This window comes from Chinchilla lanigera, unplaced genomic scaffold (assembly GCF_000276665.1).
Source record: "Chinchilla lanigera isolate Chin_1 unplaced genomic scaffold, ChiLan1.0 scaffold00063, whole genome shotgun sequence".
Taxonomy (NCBI): domain Eukaryota; kingdom Metazoa; phylum Chordata; class Mammalia; order Rodentia; family Chinchillidae; genus Chinchilla; species Chinchilla lanigera.
The window spans coordinates 6,911,284-6,936,228 of NW_004955464.1; the positions used below are offsets into that span (position 1 = coordinate 6,911,284).

The 24,945-nt window shown below is 37.4% G+C and overlaps 1 protein-coding gene across 1 annotated transcript in view; it reads right to left on the bottom strand.

Moving 5' to 3' along the window:
* Zfyve9 (zinc finger, FYVE domain containing 9) overlaps window positions 1–24,054 on the bottom strand; it is a gene marked incomplete at its 5' end in the record, with an annotated part of 129,378 nt that extends 105,324 nt beyond the window's left edge. The window contains 2 exon segments of the mRNA XM_013521608.1: window positions 2,025–2,128; window positions 23,955–24,054. Of these exon segments, the coding sequence (XP_013377062.1) occupies window positions 2,025–2,094 (70 nt within the window).
* Window positions 24,055–24,945: the final 891 nt, after the last annotated feature.

Genomic DNA, 24,945 nt, shown 5'->3' on the forward strand with positions numbered 1-24,945 from the left:
GTTCCCGGTACCGGAGAAAAACCAAAAAAAAAAAAAAAGAAGAAACTACAAAGGGCAGATAATAGTCATAAAACACCAGATTATATAAAGAATGGATTTAGTATCCTCTGAGTTACTAAATTCTAAATTTAAATCCAAATTTGAGCTAGACTAAATCTGAGATTTAATAATATGGATCCTTTTTAAAAATCATATTTCCATGCTAGTTTCTGGAAATGAGATACACTTCTTATAAGAATAGTTAATAATATTCAAATAGGGATGATCAAATACTAAAAATTTCATTATTTAACCACATACTACCAAGGCATACTGTTAATTACCTAGCATCATCACAGTATATTTGTGGTACGGTCCTAATTTAAAGAAGAAATACAAAACAAGAAACCACTTCATTTAAAACATACTCTTTAAGGTACCAGGCTAGATGCTGTAGTTACTGACACTGAAATGTAAATGGTACTGACACTGAAAAACAGTTCAGACAAAAAGTCCTACATAATTACAAGGAAGAAATGGGTTTGGGAAATCCTTCTCCCTCCAAAGGAATTATTTTTTTTAAGAAGTGCTATACTTGCTAAGACATTTTTGCAGGTTCAACAAAAATGTACTCTAAAACAACTACATACAAAGTACTCTATTAGAATCTACAAAAATTAGAAAGAGACTAATGTAGCAAACTAATAGTTTTAGCAGAGTCAATAGTATTCTGAAAGCATGGCATTTATATGATTAGGTATAATATGTGTGTAGATATTTAGTAACTTAAGTATCTGTAATATACAGGGGGCTAAACTGAAGCAAGTACTAAGAAAGCGTTTGTACAAATGGTTGTATCTCAGAAAATACCTTCTTGCTTGATATTACAAACTTCATCTGGATCCAATAAAATCCCCCAAATTATTAGATATCACATTTACATGAATCTGCAGTGAGCCTAGGAATACTTGGTCATTGGTGGTGAAATACGAGAAAAGCTGGCCATTCCAGATACTGCTCTTTCCTCATCCCCATGGTCCCATATTCTACTTAGGGTTTGTTCTAGCAGAGACTCAAAGTAACAAAACCAAAACTAACCTCTCTTCCTACTGCTATCAAAGAGTAACATGAAAAACTAGCTACAATGAAGGTTTGGAGACCACTACTAAAACCTTGGACTTAGATGCAAATATGTCAGTTTGTAAAACTGTCACATGGCATTTCTGTTACAAAGTTGAAAACACAAACTGAGAAAGAAATTTAGGGAAGAGACTTCCCTAAATGAAGGCAATCTTAAGCAGACATCACTAGACTGAAGCTTGAGAATGTGTAACTTAATTAACCATTTTAGCAGTTCTAGAAAATGTAAATCTTTTAAAAATGAGGTTTAAACCAGGTATAGTGGCACATGTCTATAACCCCAGTATTTTGAGAAGCCACCTTAGGAAATTCAATGACTTAGTGAGACCCTGTCTCAAAAACAAAAACAAAACCAAAAAATATGGGGGGGGGGCAGATTTACCTCAGTGCAAAGGCCCAAGGTTTAAACCACAATACCACAAAAAGAAACAAGTAATGTTAGATTTAATACATATCTTTACTTTATTGGTCAATCAATATGGAAGAAGCTATTTTTCTTAGTGTTGGAAGTGCAAGCACACATTCTAAAGCTTTTCTTGGCCATTAACTGTATCAGGTAGGTAAAGTTTAAATTCTAGTATCACACTGCCTGGATCCTGAACCAACTGTTAGCAAGAAAAATTGGGGGGACCTAGCTTAAACTCATTGTACATCTATTCTCATCTGTAAAATGGAGATAAGAGAGTCAAATTTCATGGGATTGTTTTAAACATTAAATGAAATAATCCATGTAACTATCTGGCACATAGTGCTAAAAATGCTATTTCTTCTTCTGTGTATTATCATTATTATTGTCATTAAATCATCAGAGCTGATTTTATTACTTTTTAAAGTACTGCATCCACTTTTATCCTCATATTCTGAATATCATAAATCAGAATAAATTCACCAGTGTAAATTCTCACCTTCGTTTTGTTCAAATTCATCTAACACCTTGTCCAGGTTGTAAGCTTCTGCTTGGAAGTAATTCTCCATTAGTGAGGAAACCACTCAAGAGACCTGTTTAAACCTAAAGAGTAGATCAAATTTGAAATATAATTTATAAATCTTAAGTGTATGAGGATAAAATCTCATAAATATACACAGACAACAGTAAACAATAACACAAACATTAATAAAGTCTAGAAACCTTTAATGTGACAATCATCAAAATATAGTTGTCCCTTCATATCTATGAATTCTGTATCTGCAGATATCTATCTAACTATGGATAGAAAATATTTGAAAAATTTTTTCATATGTACTGAACTTGGACAATTTTTCTTGTCCCTAAACAATACAGTATAATATCTATTTATCTATCATTTATACTGTATTAGGCTTTATAAGTAATCTAGGTAATTCAAAGTATATGGGAGGATGTGCACAGGTTATATGCAAATATTTCATCATTTTATATAAGGAATTTCAAGTGCTTCTCAGCCTTTTGTGTAAGATCAAGTGTACATAAGGAAGTTGAGCATTATGGATTTTGGTATCTGCAGGGGACCTGGAACCAACCTCCCACCGATATCAAAGGACAACTCTAGAACTAAACACAGAGGGAAGACTTCATCATTCATTAGAACATGCTTCAAAGGACAGAAAGATGTTGGGAAGGGTATCATCATTTTGATTAGGATAAAATTAAAATTTCTATTCAAATGAAACTTTTTTCAAATGGGAAATTACAGGAAAGTTTAAGCATAAAGTAAGGGATATTAGTTCTAAAATTCTAATGATGATTCTGATCTGAAAGCAATGTCTTGCCTAAGGGTTTAGGTAGCATCCATTTTTGATGCTTGCTTTGTTAGTAATTGGGGTTCAGTACAAATTACTGACTAGCTGTTTATTCATTATTTTTGTGAATTCACAAAAATAGATGCTAGCTAAACCATTAGGCAAGTGGTTATCAGGGAAGAAATAATGTCTCAAAGTATCATCCCATACATGACTTGTTAATTTCAAAGGAGGAAATATATATTTACAATGAAGAAATATGACAATTACCATCTCAACAAAATGATCTAACTTAGTATCACTGATAGTTTAACACGTGGATATTGGTAGCAGGAATCGAACTCAGGACCTCACACTTGCCAGGCAAGCACTGTGCTGCTGAGCTATATCCCCGGCCCAACTGTGCTATGTTCTTGCCAAAAATATTTACCTTAAATTTAATCATGAGGAAACAATTAGGCAAATGTAAAACGTGAGAATTCTATAAGACAAATGACCTGAACTCTAAAAAAAAAATCAATGTTTTTAACATAGTAAGAAGAAAGTACAAAAAATATGATCATTCTAAATTAAAAGACTCCAAAGAGATTATGTAACCAAATGAGATCTATTAACACTGACTGGGTCCTACATCCAGAAAACACACAGGGCTGCAGATGTGGCTCAGCAGCACAGTGCTGGCCTAGCATATGCAAGGACCTGAGTATGATCTCTAGAGAAGGACAAAGGAAGGGAGGAAGGGAGAAAAGATGGACGGGAAAAAGGAAGAAGTCAAGCCGGGGGAAGGAAGGAGGGAAAAGGCAACATCACCAAAATTCTACAAAGAGACTTCTAGAACAACCAAATTTGGTAACATAGCAGTATACAAAGTCAACACTCAAAGGTCAACTGCATTCTTATATACAAATAAGCTCAATAAGGGAAAATTACAGAAACAACATGTTTCACAACAGCATCAAGAAAAATGAAACACTTAGGAATTACCTTGTCAATGAAGTGAAAGACCTCTATAATAAAAACTATAGTACTCTAAAAAAAAAAAGAGAGATCAAAGAAAATATCAAAAAGGGAAAGCCGAGTATGGTGGCTCTTGCCTGTAATCCCAGCACTTGGGATGCTGAAGCAGGAGGATCACTTCAAGGCCAGTGTGGGCTACATAAGCAAGTTCAAGGTCAGCCTGCACTACATAATGAGACCCTGTCTCAAAAAAAAAAAAAAGAAAAAAGAAAAAAAAGAAAGAAAGAAAGAAAAGAAAAGGGAAAAATATTCCCTCTTCTTGGAGAGGCAGAACCAATGTCGTGAAAATAGCCACACTTCCAAACTCTTATACAGATTTAATGCAATCTCAATTAAAATTCCAATAGCACACTTCACATAACTAGAGAAAACAATCCTAAAATTTATATGGAACCATAAGAGACCTAGTACAGCAAAAGCAATTCTAGGCAACAAGGAAAAGGCTAGGGATATCACAATCACAAATTCAAGTTATACTACAAAGCTACAACAATGAAAACAGCATGTTAATGACAAAAAAAAACCCTTGTGGATCAACTGGAACAGAATGGAGGTTATAGGATTGAAATCTTTTAAAGGAAAAATTAAGAGCACACCAAGACAGTTCGTAAGTACTCTTTCCCATTCTGCATATAGAAATTCTACACAAAAAATTATTATAAAGGGAGATATACAAGTGCTGTAAAGCTACAACAAAAACAAAACAAAACCAACCAAGCCACAGAAATAAGAAGGAACTGAAGGGTAACAACACATAGGAACGGGGCTGGGGATTTAGCTCAGCGGTACAGCACCTGCCTGGCAAGTGCAAGGTCGTGAGTTCGATTCCTGGTACCAGAAAAAAACCAAAAACTCAAAAAAACAATACATAGGAACTTAAGGGTAACAATCTGCAAAACCAGACAGTACCTCTTAGCCCTGAAGTTTGAAAGCTAGCAGGAAGGATGAGAGTCACTGACTGCAAACTTATTGGAGAGAGGGCCAGACAGGGTTTTCTAAAGCTACTCCCTTTAGTGGTCCTAAAACTCAACAACAGAATGGGATGGAAAAGAATGCTATTAAAATCAGTCTTGAGACATTAGAATTCTTAACATGCTTTGCACTTAGAAGTCAGACTGACATTAAGTTTTCCTAGCCAGAAACATAACACATTTTATCTCTATGCTTCCTTAGCTCTTCCTATGAGTTTTAATAATGTTTTTAATTATAAAAAGTCATTAAATATTGTACAGTCAGGAGAGAAGGGTGCACATGACTTCAAAGCAATACCACAAGGGAGATCTTCAGGGTAACAGAATTGCACTGTACCTCAATTGGGATCATGGTTACACAAATCTATACACATGGTAAATGGCAGAGGAAGTATACACACACATTAAGTTAATGTCAATTTCTTGGTTTTGATGTTGTCTATATTTATGTAAGATGTAACCAATGAGAAAAGTTGGGTGAAAAATCTTTGCACTGTTTTGTAAATTCCTGTGCAATTAAAATAGTGTTTTAAAAAATAAAAGGTAAAAACATCGTTAAAAATTCAATAAGTAGGGTTGGGAATATAGCTCAATGTATAGCATTACTCTAGCAGGCACCAGGCCCTGGGTTCAATCTCCAGAACAGTCAAAGGAAAAATATATATATAAACATGAAAGCAAGGTGAGGACATCCCTGGAATGAGGAGGCAGAGTCCAAGTAGGGTAAGACAGATGTCCTTTCTTAGGGGTGGGCCAGCGTATCAGAGCCCTACGAGGGTAAGAAAGTCATATAGACAGAAGAATAGGCCCACTGTGGGATATCAGAGCCCAAGAGAGGTAGGAAAGGAGTTCATATGAAGGGGATGGTCTAGCTAAGTGGGTGAGGAGGGTATCCACATTCAGAAGAGGTGTGAATGAGGGAGAAAGAAGTCCAGGGCAGTAGGTCAGAACCTACACAGAATAAGGAAGAGGGGCTGGTGGGGTGGCGTACACCTGTAATTCCAGAACTTAGGAGGCTGAGGCAGGAGGATCACTGTGCATTCGAGGCCAACCTGGGCTACAAAGTGAGTTCAACGCCAGCCTGAACTGCATCGTGAAACCATGCTCAAAAAAGACTACAAACAAACAAACAAACAAACAAAATAAGTAACAGGGTAGGGGCCAATGTAGCAGTAATAGGAGATTAGTAATGTATGGAGAAATGGATTACACAAGTGACTAACTACATGGAGGACAACAGGAGCAGGATTTCTGACTATTGGAGAACACAACATTAAATGTGGAAAAGGAACACTAGACAGGATCATATGGGATCATACCTTGGTTTTGAATTCAAGGTATTAGTGTAAACTAATGGCATCCCACAAACACAGATACTGACAACCATAAAAGATGCAAATACGTATGCTTGTGTATATGTCTATCTATGTGTATATGTTAGTGTATATATATACAAATAAATATATATTTTAGCTTTATCCACAAAGGATCTTGGATCAGCAGCTCCCCAACCCCATGTAGTAATGAGTATACCTAGCGCATATTTGATTTCTAAATGCAGTATTATTCTCCTCTAAAAGGAACTAAGGGGCTGGGGATTTAGCTCAGCAGCACAGCGCCTGCCTGGCAAGCCCAAGGTCGTGAGTTCGATTCCCGGTACCAGAAAAAAAAACAAAAAATAAATAAAAAGTAAAAAATAAAATAAAAGGAATTAAGACTTACTAACAAAGTGGCTATTCCATGGCTGAAACAGAACCTTGATGAGAATGTAGAGAAATATGAACCTCCTAATGATTTGGTGGGAGGAACGTAAAATGATGTGGCTCTTTTGGAAAACAATTTCAAGGTTCCTCAAAATAATTAAACATAGTTGACATGTGACATAGCAATTCCATGTTTTGGTATACACTTGAGAACGCAAATACATATTCACATAAAAATTTGTACACCAAATGCTCGTGGCAACATTATTACTAAGCGATAAAAAGTGGGAAAAATACAAATGTCTATCACCTATGACTGAATAAATAAAATGTACTTATTTATTGGATATAATAAATGGATATAATGGAATATTATAAGACAATAAGATGTAAGAATAAAAATGAAGAACTCATATATGCTATAATATGGACAAACTTTTAAAATAATATGGCATGGGCTGCGACATAGGCCAGCAACAGAGTGCTTGCCTTGCATGGGCAAGACCCTGAGTTCAATTCCCAGCAATTCCAAAACACAAAAAAAAACAAAACTACCATATGGCAACTAAAAGCCATATATGATTCCATTTATATGAGATGTCTAAACTAGGCAAACTGATAGAGAAGTAAATTAATGGCTTCCATAGGTCAGTGTTTTAAAAGCTGGTAACAGGAATGACTGTCAATCAGAATGAAGTTTCTTTTGGGGGTAGTGAAAATGTTCTGATAGTTGTGATAGTAATGGTAAAAGCCACAAAACTGTACTTAAAAGGATGAGTTTTATGGTAGGTATATTAGTATATTTCAATTTTTTTTTTAAAAAAGGAAGAATAGCTTAAATATCCTTTGTGCTGAAAAGCAAGGAAATGCTCCAAGAATGAATGTAGACATGCCAAAAATAAAAATAAAAATAACCACAGGTGCAAGCTTAAAAGGGCTCCCATAGGCAAAATCAGGGATAATTTAAACATCAAAACAAACCACAGGCCAGGTGTGGTGGCACACGCCTGTAATCAGTAAAGCAAAGCAAACAACCATGAGTCATAAATGAATAGCAAGTGTGCTGAGAAAAGAGATTTATACAGCTTCAAAATATCTTTTCAGAAAGTTATATGTAGGTAATTTGTAGGAAAATGGATGCACCTTAAGACCATAATATTAAGTGAAATAAAACAGACATACACAAGCTAAATACTACATGATTTCTTTTATATAAGAAACCCAAATTATAAATAATGAGAAAAATAAAAGACAATAGGAAGTAAGCAATCGATAGATCTTTCCCAAAGGGGAAGGGCATTATGACATGGACGGATGGCACAAGGGACAAAAAAAGTAATTAAGATGTGTTATGTATGTATATCAACTCCACACAGGGAATATAACCATTATATACTGTAAACATGTATTAATAAAAAATTAAAAATTACTAATCTAAAAAAGATATATTTCCACAGAAATACTAACTACAAAGGGAAAAAGAATAACACAGAGAGGTGCTGGGGATTTAGCTCAGCGGCAAAGTGCCTGCCTGGCAAGCGCAAGGTTGTGAGTTCGGTTCCCGGTACCGGAGAAAAACCAAAAAACAAAACAAAACAAAAGAATAACACAGAGAAAAACCCTGATGGATACTACCATGGACAAGTGATTAAAGTGAGCAACACCAGTAACAGAACAGATGGAAATGCATGCTCTATGATAGCTTGCAATAAAAACACAGTATCACTTCTGTGATGTTTGCTCCAAAATACATAACCTGAATCTAGTCACCAGGAAACATCAGACACACCCAAATTAAGGAACATTCTACAAAATAACGGGTCTATAATCTTTAAAACCAGGGCCATGGATTGCTACAGGTCTGTAGTTGTTAAGAACCAAAATGCACAGCAGAAAATAAGCAATGGGTTAGTGAGCAAAGCTGAATCTGTATTTACAGCCGCTCCGCACTGCTCACATTCCTCCCTGAGCTGAGCCTCTGGTCAGATAAACAATGGCATTCGATTCTGAAAAGAGCATAAATCCTACTGTGCACTATGGGAACAAGGAATCGTGGCTGCTTGGTCTTTATGAGGATCTAATGCCTGATGATCTGCAGTGGAGCTGAGGTGGTGATGCAATTATGGGAATATAATTATTATGTATAACAAACACATAGTAATAAAAAAAGAAACTAAAAACAATGGCCCCCATCCATAGAAAAAATTGTCTTTCACAAAACTGGTCCTGGTGTCAAAAAGGTTAGGAACCACTACTCAAAAGTACCAAGGTATCCAGGCATGATGGTACATGCCTGTAATCCCAGAACTTGAGAGGCTGAGGCAGAAAGACTGCCACAAGTTCAAGGCCAGCAATGAGACCCTTTTCAAAAAACACTACTAAGGTGAAAGGAGTCAGAGACCATATGACTGTTTTAGATAGCTGGGACAACTAAACACAACATATGATTCTAAACTGGACATCTTGATACAAAAAACACTACTTGGACATCTAGCAAAACATGAACGAAGACAAAGGATTAGATGGTGGTAATGTATCAGTGCTGATTCCCTTTAATGGCTGTATTATATCTATGTAGCAGAATCTCTATGTTTGTGGGCAATTTACTCTCAAATGGTTCAAAGAAAAAGTGTCCTCTGTACTATACTTTCAAATTTGAATAAGCTTGAGACTTTTTCTGATCCTTTTAATGGAATCTTAATCCTGTCACCTCAGGTACAATTTTATCTAGTTTTTTTTTATTTAATTTTTTTTCAATATTTATTATTTCCACTGGGCATGATGGCACACACCTGTAATGCTAGCTCTTGGGAGGCTGAGGCAAAAGGATCACTGTGAGTTTGAGGCCAGCCTGGGCTACATAAGTGAGTTCAAGGCCAGTCTGTACTACATAATGAGACCCTGTCTCCAAAAAATAAATTTTTTTATTATATCCTTCAAGTTTCTTTTATATATTTGCATGTTCTAGTGTCTTTCACAAAGGAAGCTTTGCCCAAATCCTTACCTAATGAACACATGAAATGCTAAAACCCAGTCAGAAGCTCTGCATGTGTGATGAGCCAACAGAGAGGCTTCTACTGCATAGTGATTGGATGGAAACACAGCTATATCATGGGAGACTTCAAAATGTCAGCATGTAAAGTTATTTTCTTTGAATTCCAGAAAGGAATCCTATAATCAGTAAAAGACTACACTGATCCAGTGCTTTGCAGCCACCTTTTGAAAGAGTAGAGGAAGGGTAAATGGAAACCCTCACCTATCCTTCAGCATAGGATTTCTCTTCTTAGCCCTGCCTTCACTACAGTGCTCATTCCTGATCTCTGCATGTTGAGGCTTCTAGGTCTTAAAACTTTGGTTTCATTTTCCAAGAAAAACCTGCAGTTTAGTGAAGACTTGGGAGTGAAGCAATCTTCACACTATATAATCTAAGACTCCTGGAAGATTTAAACCTTGTATCAGGACTCTGCTTGCCTTCTTATAAAATCATCCATCTCTTAACCAAAGTAGAAGCTTATTAAATATTCTTACCTGTATATTGCAAACAGTAACATAATTACTTGAGTATAGTTTCTTTCTGAGCATCTTTTCTTTTTTTTTTTTTTTGCTTCTAGATCTCTTTTGATTGCTTGTTTGCTTGCTTGATTTGTGAAATAGGGTCTCACTATGCAGTTCAGGATGGCCTCTAAAACACTATGTAGCTCAGGTTGGCCTCAAACTTGCAGCAATCCTCCTGCTGCAGCTGGAATTACAGTTATGTACCACCATGCCCAGCGTAGATCTGTTTTTTATTCTGACATTTTCAACATTTTAGTTTTTTCTTTTTTGTGGAATTTTAGTCTTATTAAAGATCCTGCTTTTACAGCATCAATCTGATTACTACTTTTTTTTTTCTCTTCTTTAGACAGGGTCTCACTATGCAGTTCAGGCTGTTCTTGAACTCACTTTATAGCTCAGGCTGGCCTCGAACTCGCAACAATCCTCCTGCCTCAGCCTCCCAAGTGCTGGGATTATAGGCTTGCATCACCACGCCCCAATTGCTATTTTTATGTTCTCTTCATTGATACTTCCTTTTTATGCTATATATACTAATTACAAAGATCAAATACTGAGCATTTACTGTGTACAAAGCACTGTCCTATTCACTAGGTTACAGTGGCAAATAAGACAATGTCTCTGACCTAAAGGGACTCAATATATCATAGGATGAGAAGATTTAAAATATAAAATAACGTAGTATGCACTATGACACATGCACTGGGTGTTATGAAGACAAAGAGATGATCAACATCAGACTAAAGTGAGAGTATATTAATTGGGATAGACTAGATTATTATCTCAAATATTCCAATAATTCTTCTATAGCTCAAATAGGAGCAAAGTTTATATCTCATAAAAATCAAAGCCAAGCCTTCCATATCTTCAGGGAACTCTATTTGGTACATTGCTAGGATCCAGGTTCCTTCCATCTTCGTTTTCCACCTTATACTATTCAAGGTGCCAATTGTCTAGGAGGACAGAGATTATCACAGGATAAAGAATTGCTGGCAAAAAAAATGTTGGTGGAACTGAACAGAATTCCTTACATCAGCATAGACCAATAACAGCTCCAGGAAGGCACCTGGTTGGTAGGCCGTACTTTGATTAGCACTGCCCTAGGGAATAGTTCTTTTTATTGGTATCTTTTTTTTTTCTTTTCCTTTCTTCCTTTTCCCCTCCCCTTTGCTACTTTCCCTTTCTTTTGACCAATTTCTTTCATTTTGTTTTTTTCTTTTTCTTTTTGGTTTTTCTCCAGTACCAGGAATCAAACTCACAACCTTGCACTTGCCAGGCAGGGGCAAAAATCCCCAGCCCAATTTCTTTCATTTTCACAATACCCAGTATACACTTTGGGTACTGTGCTTTTGGTTTCTTACAGAAGAGAAAAACAATGCAGTATTTACACATGCATAACTGATTTTTTATTTAAAAGTATGGTCTCAAAGTACATCCATTTACCTAGAAATGTCTCAAGTTTATCCTTCTTTAGGACTGTATTAGAAAAACTTCTTTTTTAGCCATTTCTTGGTTGATGGGCATTTGGGCTGTTTCCAAGATTTAGCTATATAAACTCTGCCACTATAAACATGGGTGTATATATGTCACTGTGGTATGATGTTTTTAATTCTTCTAGGAAGATGCTAACAAAAGGAATAGCTAAGTCAAATGCAACCTCTAATCCTAGTTTTTTGAGGCATCTTCACGCTGATTTCCACAGTGGTTACACCAGTCTACCCTCCCACCAATAGTGGAGAAGGATTCCTTCTTCCCCACAGCCCCTCCAGCATTCATTATTGGTTGATTTCTTGATAACAGCCATTCTTTCTGGGGTGAGATAGAATCTCAGTGTTGTTTTAATTTGTATCTCTAGAATGACCAGTGATGTTGAACATGTATTTCTTCCCCTGAGAAGTGTGCATTCATTTCAGATGCCCATTTTTGGATTGGGTCTTTAAATTTACAGGGTCTGATTTTGTTTAAATTATTTATATGTTCTAGATATTAGCTCCTTATCTGAGGGACAACTGGCTAAAATTCTTTGCCACTCTCAAGGTTGTCTTTTCACTCTACTGGTAATTTCTTTTGATGTGCAGAAGTTTTTTAATAGGATGAGATCCAAGTTGTTGATTCATTGTTATTATTTCCCCTACAACTGGGGATTTATTAATGAAATATTTGCCTATACCTATGTCTTCGAGAGTTCTACCTATTCTCTCCTCCAGTATATTTAGTTTTTCTGTTTTAATGTTTAGATCTTTGATCCATTTTGATTTTAGTTTAGCGCCTGGTGAGAGACATGGGTCTAGTTTTAGTCAGCATGTAAGAAGCTAGTTTTTCTAGCACCATTTATTAGAGAGGCGATCTTTCTTCTGGTGAATGTGTTTGTCCCTTCTGTCAAAGATAAGGTAGCTGAGTGTGTTTGGAGTTGTTTCTGCATCTTCTAATCTGTTCCACCTATCCTCAGGTCTGTTTATTCTGTTTTGTTTTTTGCCAGTACCATGCTGGTTTTTTTTTTTATCATAGGAGCTTTGTAGTACAATTTCAAGTTGGGGACTGTAATGCCCCCTGCCTTACTTTTGTTGTCTAGGATTGTTTTTGCTATTCTAGATCTCTGCTCATTCCAAGTGAATTTTAGGAATGTCTGTTCTAGTTCTGTGAGGTATGCTAATGAAATTTTGATTGGGCTTGCATTAAATTAGCGTAAGAATTTTGGCAGTATAGCCATTTTCCCCAGGGAATAGTTCTTTGACTTATTCATCAAAGTTGGGTAAGAGCTATATCTAGGTTGAAATATAGCAATAGGATGAAAGAGAAAGTAGAGTAAGCATGCTCAAACTTTTAAAAACACAGACCTAGAAGTGGTACACCACATTTCTGCTCATATTCCTTTAGTAAGCTTACTCATAGCCACATCAACATGCAAAGAAGACTGACTAGACTGCACAGGAACTACCATAAAGAATCAACAACTGGGATCTCATTAAAAAGCTTTTTCACAGCAAGAGAAATCACCAACACAATGAACACACAACCTACAGACTAGGAAAAAAATTTTGCCAGCTGTTCCTCAGACAAAGACTACTATCCAGAATATATAAACAGCATAAAAAAATCAGACCCTCCAAATTTAAAGATCCAATCCAAAAACAGGCATCTGAAATGAATAGACACTATTCACTGAAGATGAGATAAAGAAGTAGAAATGGCAAATAAATATATGAAAAAATGTTGAATATGATTGGTCATTTGAGAGATGCAGATGAGAACAATGCTGAGATTCCACCTCATTCCAGAAAGAATAGCTATTATGAAGAAATAAACCAATAACAAATGCCAATAGGGCTGTGGGCAAAAAGGAATTTTCCACTGCTGGTGGGTGTGTAGACTGGTGCAACCACTATGGAAACTACTGTAGAGATTCCTCAAAAAAGCTAGGACTACAGGTTCCATTTAACACAGCTATTCCTCTTCTTGGTATCTTCCCAAAAGAATTAAAAGCATCATATCACAATGATATATGCACACCCATGTTTACAGCAGCATAGTTTGTAATAGTTAAATCTTGGAGATAGCCCAAATGCCCAACAACCGATGAATGAATAAAGATGTAGATTTTTTTTTTTTATATAATGAAGTACTACTCTGCCATAAAGAAGGATAAGCTTGAGACATTTCTAGCTAAAAGGATACACTGTAAGGCTATTCTCTTGACTGAAATAAATCAGTCACACATGTGTAAATACAGCATTGTTTCTCTAGTGTAAGCAACTGAAAGTGTAAATAAGGACCAAAATGTATAATCAATATTGTGAAATAGGGGGCTGGGGATTTAGCTCAGCGGCAAAAGCGCCTGCCTGGCAAGCGCAAGGTCGTGAGTTCGGTTCCCAGTACCGGAGAAAAACCAAAAAAAAAAAAAAAAAAAAAAAATATTGTGAAATAGGAAGAAAATGTTCAAATAGGGAGAGGAAATAGGGAAGAGGGGAGGAAGGGAGGGAAAAGAAAAAAAAATGAGAAAATAAGGACAAAATGGAAACAAAGCTTTTGTAAATAAGGAGCGGGGATGGGGATGTAGCTCAGTAGCACAGCACATGCCTGGCAAGTGTGAGGCCCTGAGTTCAATTGCAAGTACCTAAATAAATAAATAAATAAATAAATAAGTTAAAGAGGGGAACAGGAGTTGAAGGAAGGTTATTAGGGGAATAGGAAATAAAATAATGAAGTTATATCATATACAGGTATAAACTTCCTATAATGTATGTGATCATTATGTATACCTGAAATGTGCCAATAAACTTAATGAATTAAAAAAAAGTAATTGAGGAGATTAAAAAAAATCTATTGAAAGGATGCACAGCAGAGGTAACCAGTATGAAGAAAGTGTCAGAACTAGCAGACAGTGTTGTTCTCAATGACTAATTAACAAGAGATTCCTTAAAAATAAAAAAAATTTTTAAAAAATGACAGATCCAACAGGTCCTAGATGATGCAAAGAAGACTAATCTGTGATTAAAGTGCATTAGTAAGAAAAATCACAGGACAGTACAAATGTCATTAAAAAAACATGTTCACTGAAATAATGGCAGAAAACTTTCCAAAACAGGGTAAAGAATATACAGATAACTAAGATGTACAGAACCACAAGCAGCCAAAAAAAAAACCTCTCCACAACACATCATAGTCAAAATCCCTGAAGTCCAACACAAGAACGCAATCTTAAAAGCTGTTAGAGAAGAGCAACAAATCACTTTAAAAAGTCAACCCATCAGAATTACAGCAGACTTCTCACATAAACCTTGAAGGCTAGGAAAACTTGGAGCAAAGTGTTTTAAGTCCTAACAGAAAACAATTTCAAACACAGGTGGATACATCCTGCAAAAATATCTTTCAAAATTGATAGAGAAGATATTTCCATGATAAAGTGTACTTAAACTCATACCCACCAAACCAGCACTCCCAAAAATCTGCAACAATAACCTAGGAAGAGACAATGAAGTTAACAATGACAAAATATCTGATAGAATGAACACTCAAGGTGGGGTGAGCAGTTAGGTAGACCTGAAAAATAAGGAATAAACCACAGGAAAATAGGGCAATGCCAGAAAATAACCCAAATCTATCAACTGTCTCACTGTGAATGGTCTCAGTTCCTCAACTGAAAGACACAGATTTGCAGTATGGATCAATAATATCCAATGATATCCTGTATAGAAAAAACACATTTAACCTAAAAAGGAACTTGTAAGACTAAAAAATTTAAAGGATAAAAAAACAATATTCCATGCAACCGGAACCTGAAAAAAAGCAGGTGTAACTGTTCTATATTCAGACAAAGTAACTATTCTGTAACTATTCTATATTCAGACTTCAAGGTAAAACTGATCAAAAGAGGTAAAGAACACTGCTCACTAAATATATGTTAAGGGAAAATCCAACATGAAGAGGTAACAGTGTTAACTTATATACACTGAAAAATGGTGTGCTTACTTCATTAAAGAAGCCCTACTGGACGTAAAAGATGAGATAAACATAAACACAACTACAGTGGGGGCTTTCAGTACCCCACAAATGCAACAGAAAATGCCCCCCTGCCAGTATACTTCAGTTTCTTAGTTGCCCAGGTAATAGTTCCTATTCCAGTTCCAGTTGCTCCTGTCTCTTAGAAACGGCTGGTCACTGTGATGCATATTGTAAGAACCAATCCCCAATTGACAAGCCATTTTGTCTCTATTTCCTGCTTGCTTAGCCCATCCAAGCCCTAGACACCAGAGATCAGGGCCTGATATTCTGGGAATGATCCCAATCAGTGCCCCTTGTTGTAAAATAAATCTGCCTTCAAATCCCGGGTGTCACTTCAGTGTTTCTGCTTGCCATTGTGTGTCGTGCATTGGCCAGGAAGACCGACCATGCTGACCTCTTTGATCACCAGTCGTGGCCCCATGGACAGAACAAGGACCTCTTCAGGTCCTGATGGTAGGGCACACCCTCGAGATTTCTCCAGTGCCCTCAGAGGTCTAGAGGATTCCTGGCTCCCTGCTCAATCAGTTCATATCAGACCCCAAAGGGAGGAGGATGCAGTCCATCTGTCTACCTGCCTGATTCCGGTAAGAACCCTGGGGCACACCATTTAGTCTGTCTGTCAGTCCTGCTCAGCTTGAACAGGAAGGGGAGTCTGATTAACTCTTATTAGTCAGGACCACCCTCAAGGGGAGGCAGCTGGAATATTTAATCTCTGAGTGCCTGTTGAATGAATGTGTGAGTGGAATGGACAGGGTAAGCAAAAGGCTGCCCCATCTGTGCACCAAGACTGGGAAGCACTGGTGGCTGACTGGGCCCTCACCTGTAGTTCCATGGTGACTGACATAGGGCACAACAGAGGCCTCACAACCTCCTGAGCTAAGGTGCACCTAAGTTGCTGCAAGGGGTGGGGCCAGGCAGGCAACTAAATAGTCTCTCTGAGGGCACCCACCTTCTGTCTGTTGTGCCACCATTCAAGGGTACACAACATACACCATAGGAAGATAGAATGGGAACTAGTTAGTTAATCCCACAGTCCCTGACTGCAGGAAAAGGGGCTTTTATGAGTTAAAAATGAAACCAAACTGCTCCCTGCATCTCAAAGAAAAAAAAAGGAAAAAGAGGCCTGTTCTTCCTGAGAATTCCACGTTGGCACCCTCATCGGCTGCTGCAGTTGCTGCCAACACCTATAGCTTCACTCCCCACTGCTGACTCATCTACTGCCAGCCAATGGAACTGGTTCCAGTTAGCCACTGCCTGCATTCAGCCATAGAAGCCCTCCCTCCACAGCCTTTTGCTTACACGCCTATCCTGGTCAGATGGCGTCATCTACTGTCCACATGAGACTGTCAACAATTCCAAATTCACATTTTTTTTTGTCTTTTTGAGACAGGGTCTCACTATGCAGTTCAGGCTGGTCTTGAGCTCACTTTGTAGCCCTGGCTGGTCTCAAACTTGCAAGAATCCTCCTGCCTCAGCCTCCCAAGTGCTGGGAATACAGGTGTACACTACCACACCTGGTCAAATTCATATTTTGACTGAGGAAAAATTAGACTGTCAGTCCTGACAAATGAGATGTGCCATGTCAGGCCTGAATAGATAGCATAGACAGAACTCTATCAAATTGGGCCCCCGAGAGACTGCTGTCATTGCAAAAGTCGAGGGCAAACCTTTGACTCTCCTGGTAAACAATGAAACAGTACTCTCTGCCTTTCAGTGTTCCCTCTGTGAAAAAGTTATCTTCATCGGGACAAGTGGGACTCTTGCCTCTCACCCCTTCTGCCAGGCATAAACTTATAGCCTGGGAGGATGCCTCTTTTGTACCAAGCCAATCAGCCTCCCTCTCATTTATTCCTGTACTTTCAACTTGGACTGTTCCCCAAGAGAAGGATGACACTGCATCAGCCTCAGACAGATGGCTACAATCCTGAAGTTCTGAAAACTCTCCTCCCGGAGGTATAAACTAAAGACTCACTTCTGGCCCTGGACATCAACCATGCCACTTCACCATGACCCCTGTTGTTATGAGACGTCATGGAAAGCACAAACAGGCATCCAGCCACACATCAGCCTAACAGACTGTTAGTCACCTTGGGCAAGATCAATTGCCACAAAGGGTTGAGAACTCTCCCACTATTTTCAGGGAGGCTCTAACAACAGATTTGGCCAAACCAGCAGCACCTTTTCTCCAAGGTTTCTCTGTCTCTTATAGCTCCATCATGGCACCTGAAGCAAACAGTACAGACTGTCAAACTGCTACAATATATCTCTTCTGCCTGCAAACCAGTTTAAGATCTCTGAGCTGTCACTGCGATTACCCTCAGAATATATTGCCTCAGTCTGCTGCCACCCACAGCCTGCTGGTACACCGGCCTGGACCTAAAAAATACCTTCTTGTACCTCTGACTGGCTCCTATCAGCCAGCCCTTCTTCACCTTTAAGTGGAAAGACCCCAGTTCTAGACGCAAAAGCCAACCGACCTGGATTCAATCTCCTAGAGGTTCAAAAACTTGTTTCCTTTTTAAAAGACCACTTCTGATTAATGATACTCAAGCTGCCTGCTGGAAAGACACAAAAGCTCTGCTACAATATCTGGCAGAAACTGGTCACAAGAAAGAAACTCCTGCCTCCAAATGTTTTGGAGTGGCTGGCTTCTATAAAATCTGGATCCTTGAGTTCACAAAAACAATGATGCTTACTCAGGGACTGTCAGCCCCTGGGAGCACCCAGTGGCCTATCTGTGCAAATACTTGGATCCAGTAGCTAAGGTCCACCTCCTCCTTTGCCTCTGTACTCTCATAGCCACTATTCTTCTGATCAAGAAAGCTGACAAGCTCACCTCAGGCCAAGTCCTAACAGTCCAGGTTCCACATGCTATGCTGCACACCTCACCCAGAATTAAAGACTCATACACAAAAATCCCCACCTGACTCTTATGGCGATACACCACTCAATCCTGCCACATACCTGCCCACAGAGCTGGGCCCAACAGACCATGACTCCCTGGCACTGTCTGATAAACTGTTCTTGAGCTGATCAGACTTAAAAAATAAACCTCCCTGACAGATGCTGAGTATACCCTCTTTACGGATGGAAGTAGCTTTGTTAGGACAGGCTAGATAAGCTGCAGTCATCTCGGACAAAGTTATTTTGGTCAAAGCTCTCCAGCTACTGCTTCATGCTCCTGTTTGGAAACCTGCCACCAATGACACAGAACCAGACCTGCCCCCACTGGATGTTCTGCAAGCTCAAGCTACTATTCTGGCTCCTGTACCCCTGCAGCCAACTCAGGCTTTAGGGTCTGTGTCACCAGCCCCGACCTCCTATTCCCTTCCCATACTGAGACAGTAAGTTTGCAGGGTTCTGCTGTTAAAAAATCATCCCTAGGGGCTGGAGATTTAGCTCAGCAGCACAGTGCTTTCCTGGCAAGCATGAGGTCATGAGTTTGATTCCCGGTACTGGAAAAAAAAAAAAATCATCCCTAGATATGGCCTACCCACGATCACTGGCAGTGACTGTTAGATATGGCCTATCCACGATCAGGGGCCTGCATTTGTACCAGAGGTAATTCAAAAACTAGATTAAATAAAAACTACATACTGCTTGTAACCAGTTGAAAGATGAGTTATACCCATAGACAGTCCTGCACATACATATAACCCAGATACATATTAACTATCACCATAAATTCTGGTATGTTGCACTGGTACCATTTAATTCCAGAAACTGTGTTATTTCTTCTGTAACCCGCTGTTTAGTAAAGAGAGTGTAGTTCAGTTTTTGTGCATTTACATAATTTTTGTGTTCCATTTTGTTGTTGACTTCTAACTTTTTGTGCTATGGTGTGATAACATGTATAGTATAATTTTTTTTTTTTACATTTATTTAAGGCTGACTTACTGGCTAGTCCATTACTTAATGGAATTAAATGGTACCAGTACAACATACCAGAATTTATGGGACACAATAAAAGCAGTCCAAGAAAGAAGTTTATAGCTGTGAATGCCCACATCACAAAAACAGAATGACACCAAAAAAATAATCTAACCATTCATCTATTGAAGGCCCTGTGCTGTTTCCATGACTTAGCTATTATAAACTGTTCTGCTATAAACATGGGTATCCATGTATCAATGTGGTATGATGCTTTTAATTCTTTTAGGAAGATGCCAGAAGAGGAATGGCTGAGTCAAGTGGAACCTCTAGTTTTACTTTTTTGAGGAATACCCATACTGGTTTCCATAGTAGTTGCACCAGTTTAGACTCCCACCAGCAGTGGAGAGGGGTTCTTTTTCCCCTGTAGCCTTGCAAGCATTTGTTATTGGCTGATGTCTTGATGATAGTCATTCTGTCTGGAGTGAGATGGAACATTGGTGTTGTTTTAATTTGCATCTCTCAAATGACCAGTGATACGGACCATTTTTTCACATATTTATTTGATGTTTCTATTTCTTTATCTGAGAAGAGTGTATTCATTTCAGGTATCCACTTTTGGATTGGGTCTTTGAATTTGAGAAGGATCTGATTTTTTTATTTCTTTATATATTCTAGATGTTAGACCTTTGCCTGAGGAGTAGCTGGTAAAAATTTTTTTCCCATTTTGTGGGCTGTCTTTTCACTCTGCTGGTGGTTTCTTTTGCTGTGCAAAAGCTGTTTAATCTGATGTGACCCAGTTGTTGATTCTCTGTAATATTTCCTGTACAATCAGGGTTTTGCTCATAAAGTCTTTTCCTACACCTATGTCTGCCAGAGTTTCACCTATTCTATCTTCAGCAGAGTAAGTGTTTCTGTGGTTACATTTAGATCTTTGATTCATTTTGACTGAATGGTGAGACGGATAGGTCTAGGTTCAATCTTTAGCATGTGAAAAGATCCAAATTAAAAAACATTCTTAACTACTTTATAAACCTGTATGCCAATAAATGGGGGAATTCAGAACAAATAGAGAGATTTCTAGATACATACGAATTACCAAAATTGAACCCAGAAGATTTTAAAACCCTGAATAATCTAGTGACAGGCAATGAAACTGAAGCAGCAAAAAATAACTTTGCAACTAAAAAAGGCCCAGATCTAGATGATAAACTGCTGAATTCTATAAAAACTTCAGGTAAGTTCTAACACAATACTTTTCAAGTTTTTGAATGAAATTGAAATGACTCTCAAAGTCATTCATGGAAGTCACCATTAACCTGATTCCAAAATCAAAAAATCAAACTATAGACCAACCTCTTTGGTGAATACAGATGCAAAAATCCTCAACAAGATACTTACAGACAGGATGCAATGAATCTTGGAAAAAGATCATACATCATGAACAAGTAAACTTCATCCCAGGGATACAAGGATGGTTCAACGTAGGCAAATCAACAAATGTAAAACATCACACAAACAGAAGTAAGAATAAAAATCACATGATCATATCAATACAGAAAAACCCTTTGACAAAAATCCAATGCCCTTTCATGATAAAAACACTGAACAAAATAGGTATGGAAGAAACTAATCTCAATCTGATAAAAGCCACATGACAAACCTAGTGTCAATATCTTATTAAAGCTTTCAGCTTTCCCTCTAAAATCAGGAAGAAGACAAAGATGCCCACTACCACCACTTCTGTTAAACACAGTAATCAAAACATTAGCAAGAGCAATTAGGCAATAAAAAGAAATAAAAGGAATATGTATAGGAAAGAAAGAAGTCATATTATTATTTTCAGAGGACATGATGCTCTAATATAAAAGACCCAAAAAATTCCACTGAAAGACTTCTAGAATAAATAAACTCAGCAAAGGTACAGGACACATAATCAACACACAAATACCAATAGCATTCCTATATACCAACAAAGAACCCACTGAGAAAAAAATAGGGAAAAGTATCAAAACAGCACCAAGAAAAATTAAATACTTATGAATTAACCTAAGTAAGTAAAAGAATTCTACAATGGAAACTAAGTACTCTGAAAAAGGTGATCAAAGACGACATCAGAAAATGGAAAGCTATCCCCTGTTCCTGGATAGGCAGAACCAATATAATCAAAATGGCCATATTTGATATACAGATTTAATGCAATCCCAATGAAAACACCAACAGCATTCTTCAACAGAACTGAATAAAACAATCCTATACTTCATATGAAACCAGAAGAGAGCTAGAATTGCAAGCAGAACAGGAGGTATCAAAGTCTCAGTCTTGAAGCTATACTACAAAGCTACAGTTGATATAAACAGCATGGTTATTGTCACAAAAACAAGGGTGAGGATCAATAGAACAGACTAGAGGATGCAGAAATAACCCTAAGTACATTCAATTATTTGATCTTTGACAAAGGTACCAAGAAGATACCACAAAGGAAAGATTGCCTTTTTAATAAATGGCGCTGGGAAAACTGGCTATTCACATGCAAAAAATTAACTCTAGACCCATATCTTTCACCATGTACTAAACTAAAACCAATACAAAATGGATCAAAGATCTACATGTTCAAACATTCAGCCTGCTGGAGGACAAAATAGATGAAACTCCTGAGTCACAGGCATAGGCAAAGACTTTCTGAACAGAATTCCAATAACATAAGAAATAGTACTGCAATCATATCAAATTAAAAAGCTTCTACACAGTAAAAGAAATAACCAATAGAGTGAAAAGACAACTTACAGAAAGGGAAGAAATTTTTGCCAGCTTTTCTCAGACAGAGGACTCATATCTAGAATACATAGAGAATTAGAAAAAAAAAATACACTAAAACAACACTGAGATTCCATCTTACCCCAGAAAGAATGGCCATATCAAGAAATGAAATAACAAAACGCTGGAGAGGTTGGGAGGGAAAGGAAATCCTTCTACATTGGTGGTGGGAATATAAACTAGTGCAATCACCATGGAGATACCTCAAAAAAGTAAAAACAAATTCCATTTGACCCAGCTATTCTACTTCTAGGTATCTTCTCATAAGAGTTAAAGACATCATATTACAGTTATATAAGCACACCCATATTTACAGCAGTGTAACTCTTAATATCTAAATCTTGGAAGCAGCCCATATGTCCATCAACAGATGAATGAATAAAGAAAAATGGTATTTACATAAACTTAAGTCATTTGTAGGAAAATAGATGTACCTTGAGACCATAATATTAAGGAAAATAAACAAGGCACACATGCTTAAATATTGCATGGTTTCTCTTACATGAGAAACAAATTAAAGAATAAAATAAAAGATAATAGGAAGTAGGAAGATAGTTCTTCCTCCAACGGAGAAGGGGAACAAGGGATGGGGGAGTAAAAAATGTAACTGGGATGTGTTATATACATGTACCAACTCCAAACAAAGAATATAAACAGTTTGTATCACAAACGTACTAATAAAACAAAAAAGGAAACGCCTAGCGATTAGTAAAGCGCTGTCCTGGGTGAGTGTGGCGGGTCATGGAGGCATTACGTTTGGGTACAGAGGGTCCCTCACTTTTTCCTCTCTGGACTGTTTCCTGGCCACCATGAACTGACCAGCTTTGCTCATTCACATCCTTCCCCCTTGATGCCTCTGCCTTCAAGGCAGATCATCAGAGATCCAAAAATGTGAGCTAAATTAAACTGTTCCTCCTTTGTGCATGTCAGGTATTATGTCTCAGTGATGAGAAATCTGACTAATTCACTAATGTTTTATCATAATTTAACAGTAATTTGAAAATATTCTGTTGCTCTAGATTAAAGTAAAATCTTCTTGAAAAATTACACTTTTTATTTAACAAGAGACAATGCTACAAGCAGGGTAGGCAGTGTGATTAAAAAATACAATGAATCTATTTATTGACTTTCTAGTATAAAAGACACATTACCATTAATTCTTGCACAAACTACTCCTCCTCACCTCAAACACATTTATCCCATCATTCTTAGCACTTTCTGAAGTAGTTCTCAAAGTTCTCTTTTATGAATATCCTCAGCTGTACTGTCATAGGTGCCTCTATGTCCTACAGTAATTCAAAACATTTATCACCTTTGAATGTCATTTTAACTTTAGAGAGAAGCCAACATAGTTCCAGATCTGTTGAATAAGGTAGATAAGGATGCAACATAATGTTTTCACAAGCCTGCTTTTCTTTTGCATGGCACGTGGTTCGCACAAGAGAATTTCCAGAACTACTTCAAAAAGGGGCAAGAATGGAATAAACTGTAGTCAAAATGAGGGGGGGTATTTTGAGGGAGATTAATAGAAATGTGTTTTTTACTGTAATTGATGCTTTCAATTTCAAAATTTACCATATATTTAGATCACGTCATATATATACATATATCATCATTTTTTATAAAGCTAGTTGTTTTTCTCAAGTTCAGCCTCTAAGAAAAATCAGAACACTGGTTTTCTTACCTTCTTCCCCTTATGCACGTGATAAGGAACAGACTCCGTGCTTACTCATGCTTACTGCGCCACCAGCTAGTCCTGCTAATTCGATATGCTCCGTTTGATCCTACAGAAAAAAGCAGGTTGTTTGTTACATTTGCTAAAACAATCAGCAAGCCCTAATTTTTATCATATAATGCTATCATAGCAGACAAAAGCAATAGGGCTTAAAAATAAACTACAATTACCCCTTTCAGATTCAAAGACCCAATCAGCATTGGAAAGCAGCAGCAATAAATTTTATTACCTAAGAAGGTCAGAAGTTAAATAAGCCAGAAAGTTAATAATGTCTATACACTTATTTTGACTGTTTTTTGTTTGTTTGTTTGTTTGGAGACAGGGTCTCAGTATGCAGTTCAGGCTGACCTTGAGCTCACTTTGTAGCCCAGGCTGGTCTTGAACTCCTAAGGATCCTCCTGCCTCAGCCTCCCGAGTGCTGGGATTACAGGCATGTGCCACCACATCTGGCTTATACACTTATTTCCAATCAATAACATACAGTGAAAACATTAAGAACAAGTACTTTCTACCTAGTGATTTTAGTTATGCTAATACAAAAAAACAACATTTATGTTATAATGGGACTTCTAAGAATCCAAAAGTAAGAAAAACTGCTGCTTTAAAAGAATGTCCTCTGCATGATTTTTTTCATATACATACAACTTTTTTTTTCCCGGTACTGGAAATTAAACCCAGGGCCTTTCCATCCTCAGCCCATTTTTTTTTATTATTTCCTTTAAATTTTGATATAGGATCTCACTAAGTTGTTAAATTGTACAGGTTGTGTTTCAACCCTCCTGCCTCAGCCTTCCAGAGTACTGGGATTCTTAAATTGAGTCTCAAAAGCTTCCTGCTGAGATTTTTATTGCCAACTGTTTTTTCTCCAAATGTATTTGGAGTTCAGTTTTCTCCTACTTAGAAGCACAGATCTATTAATCCAGTGTTAACTTGTATTATC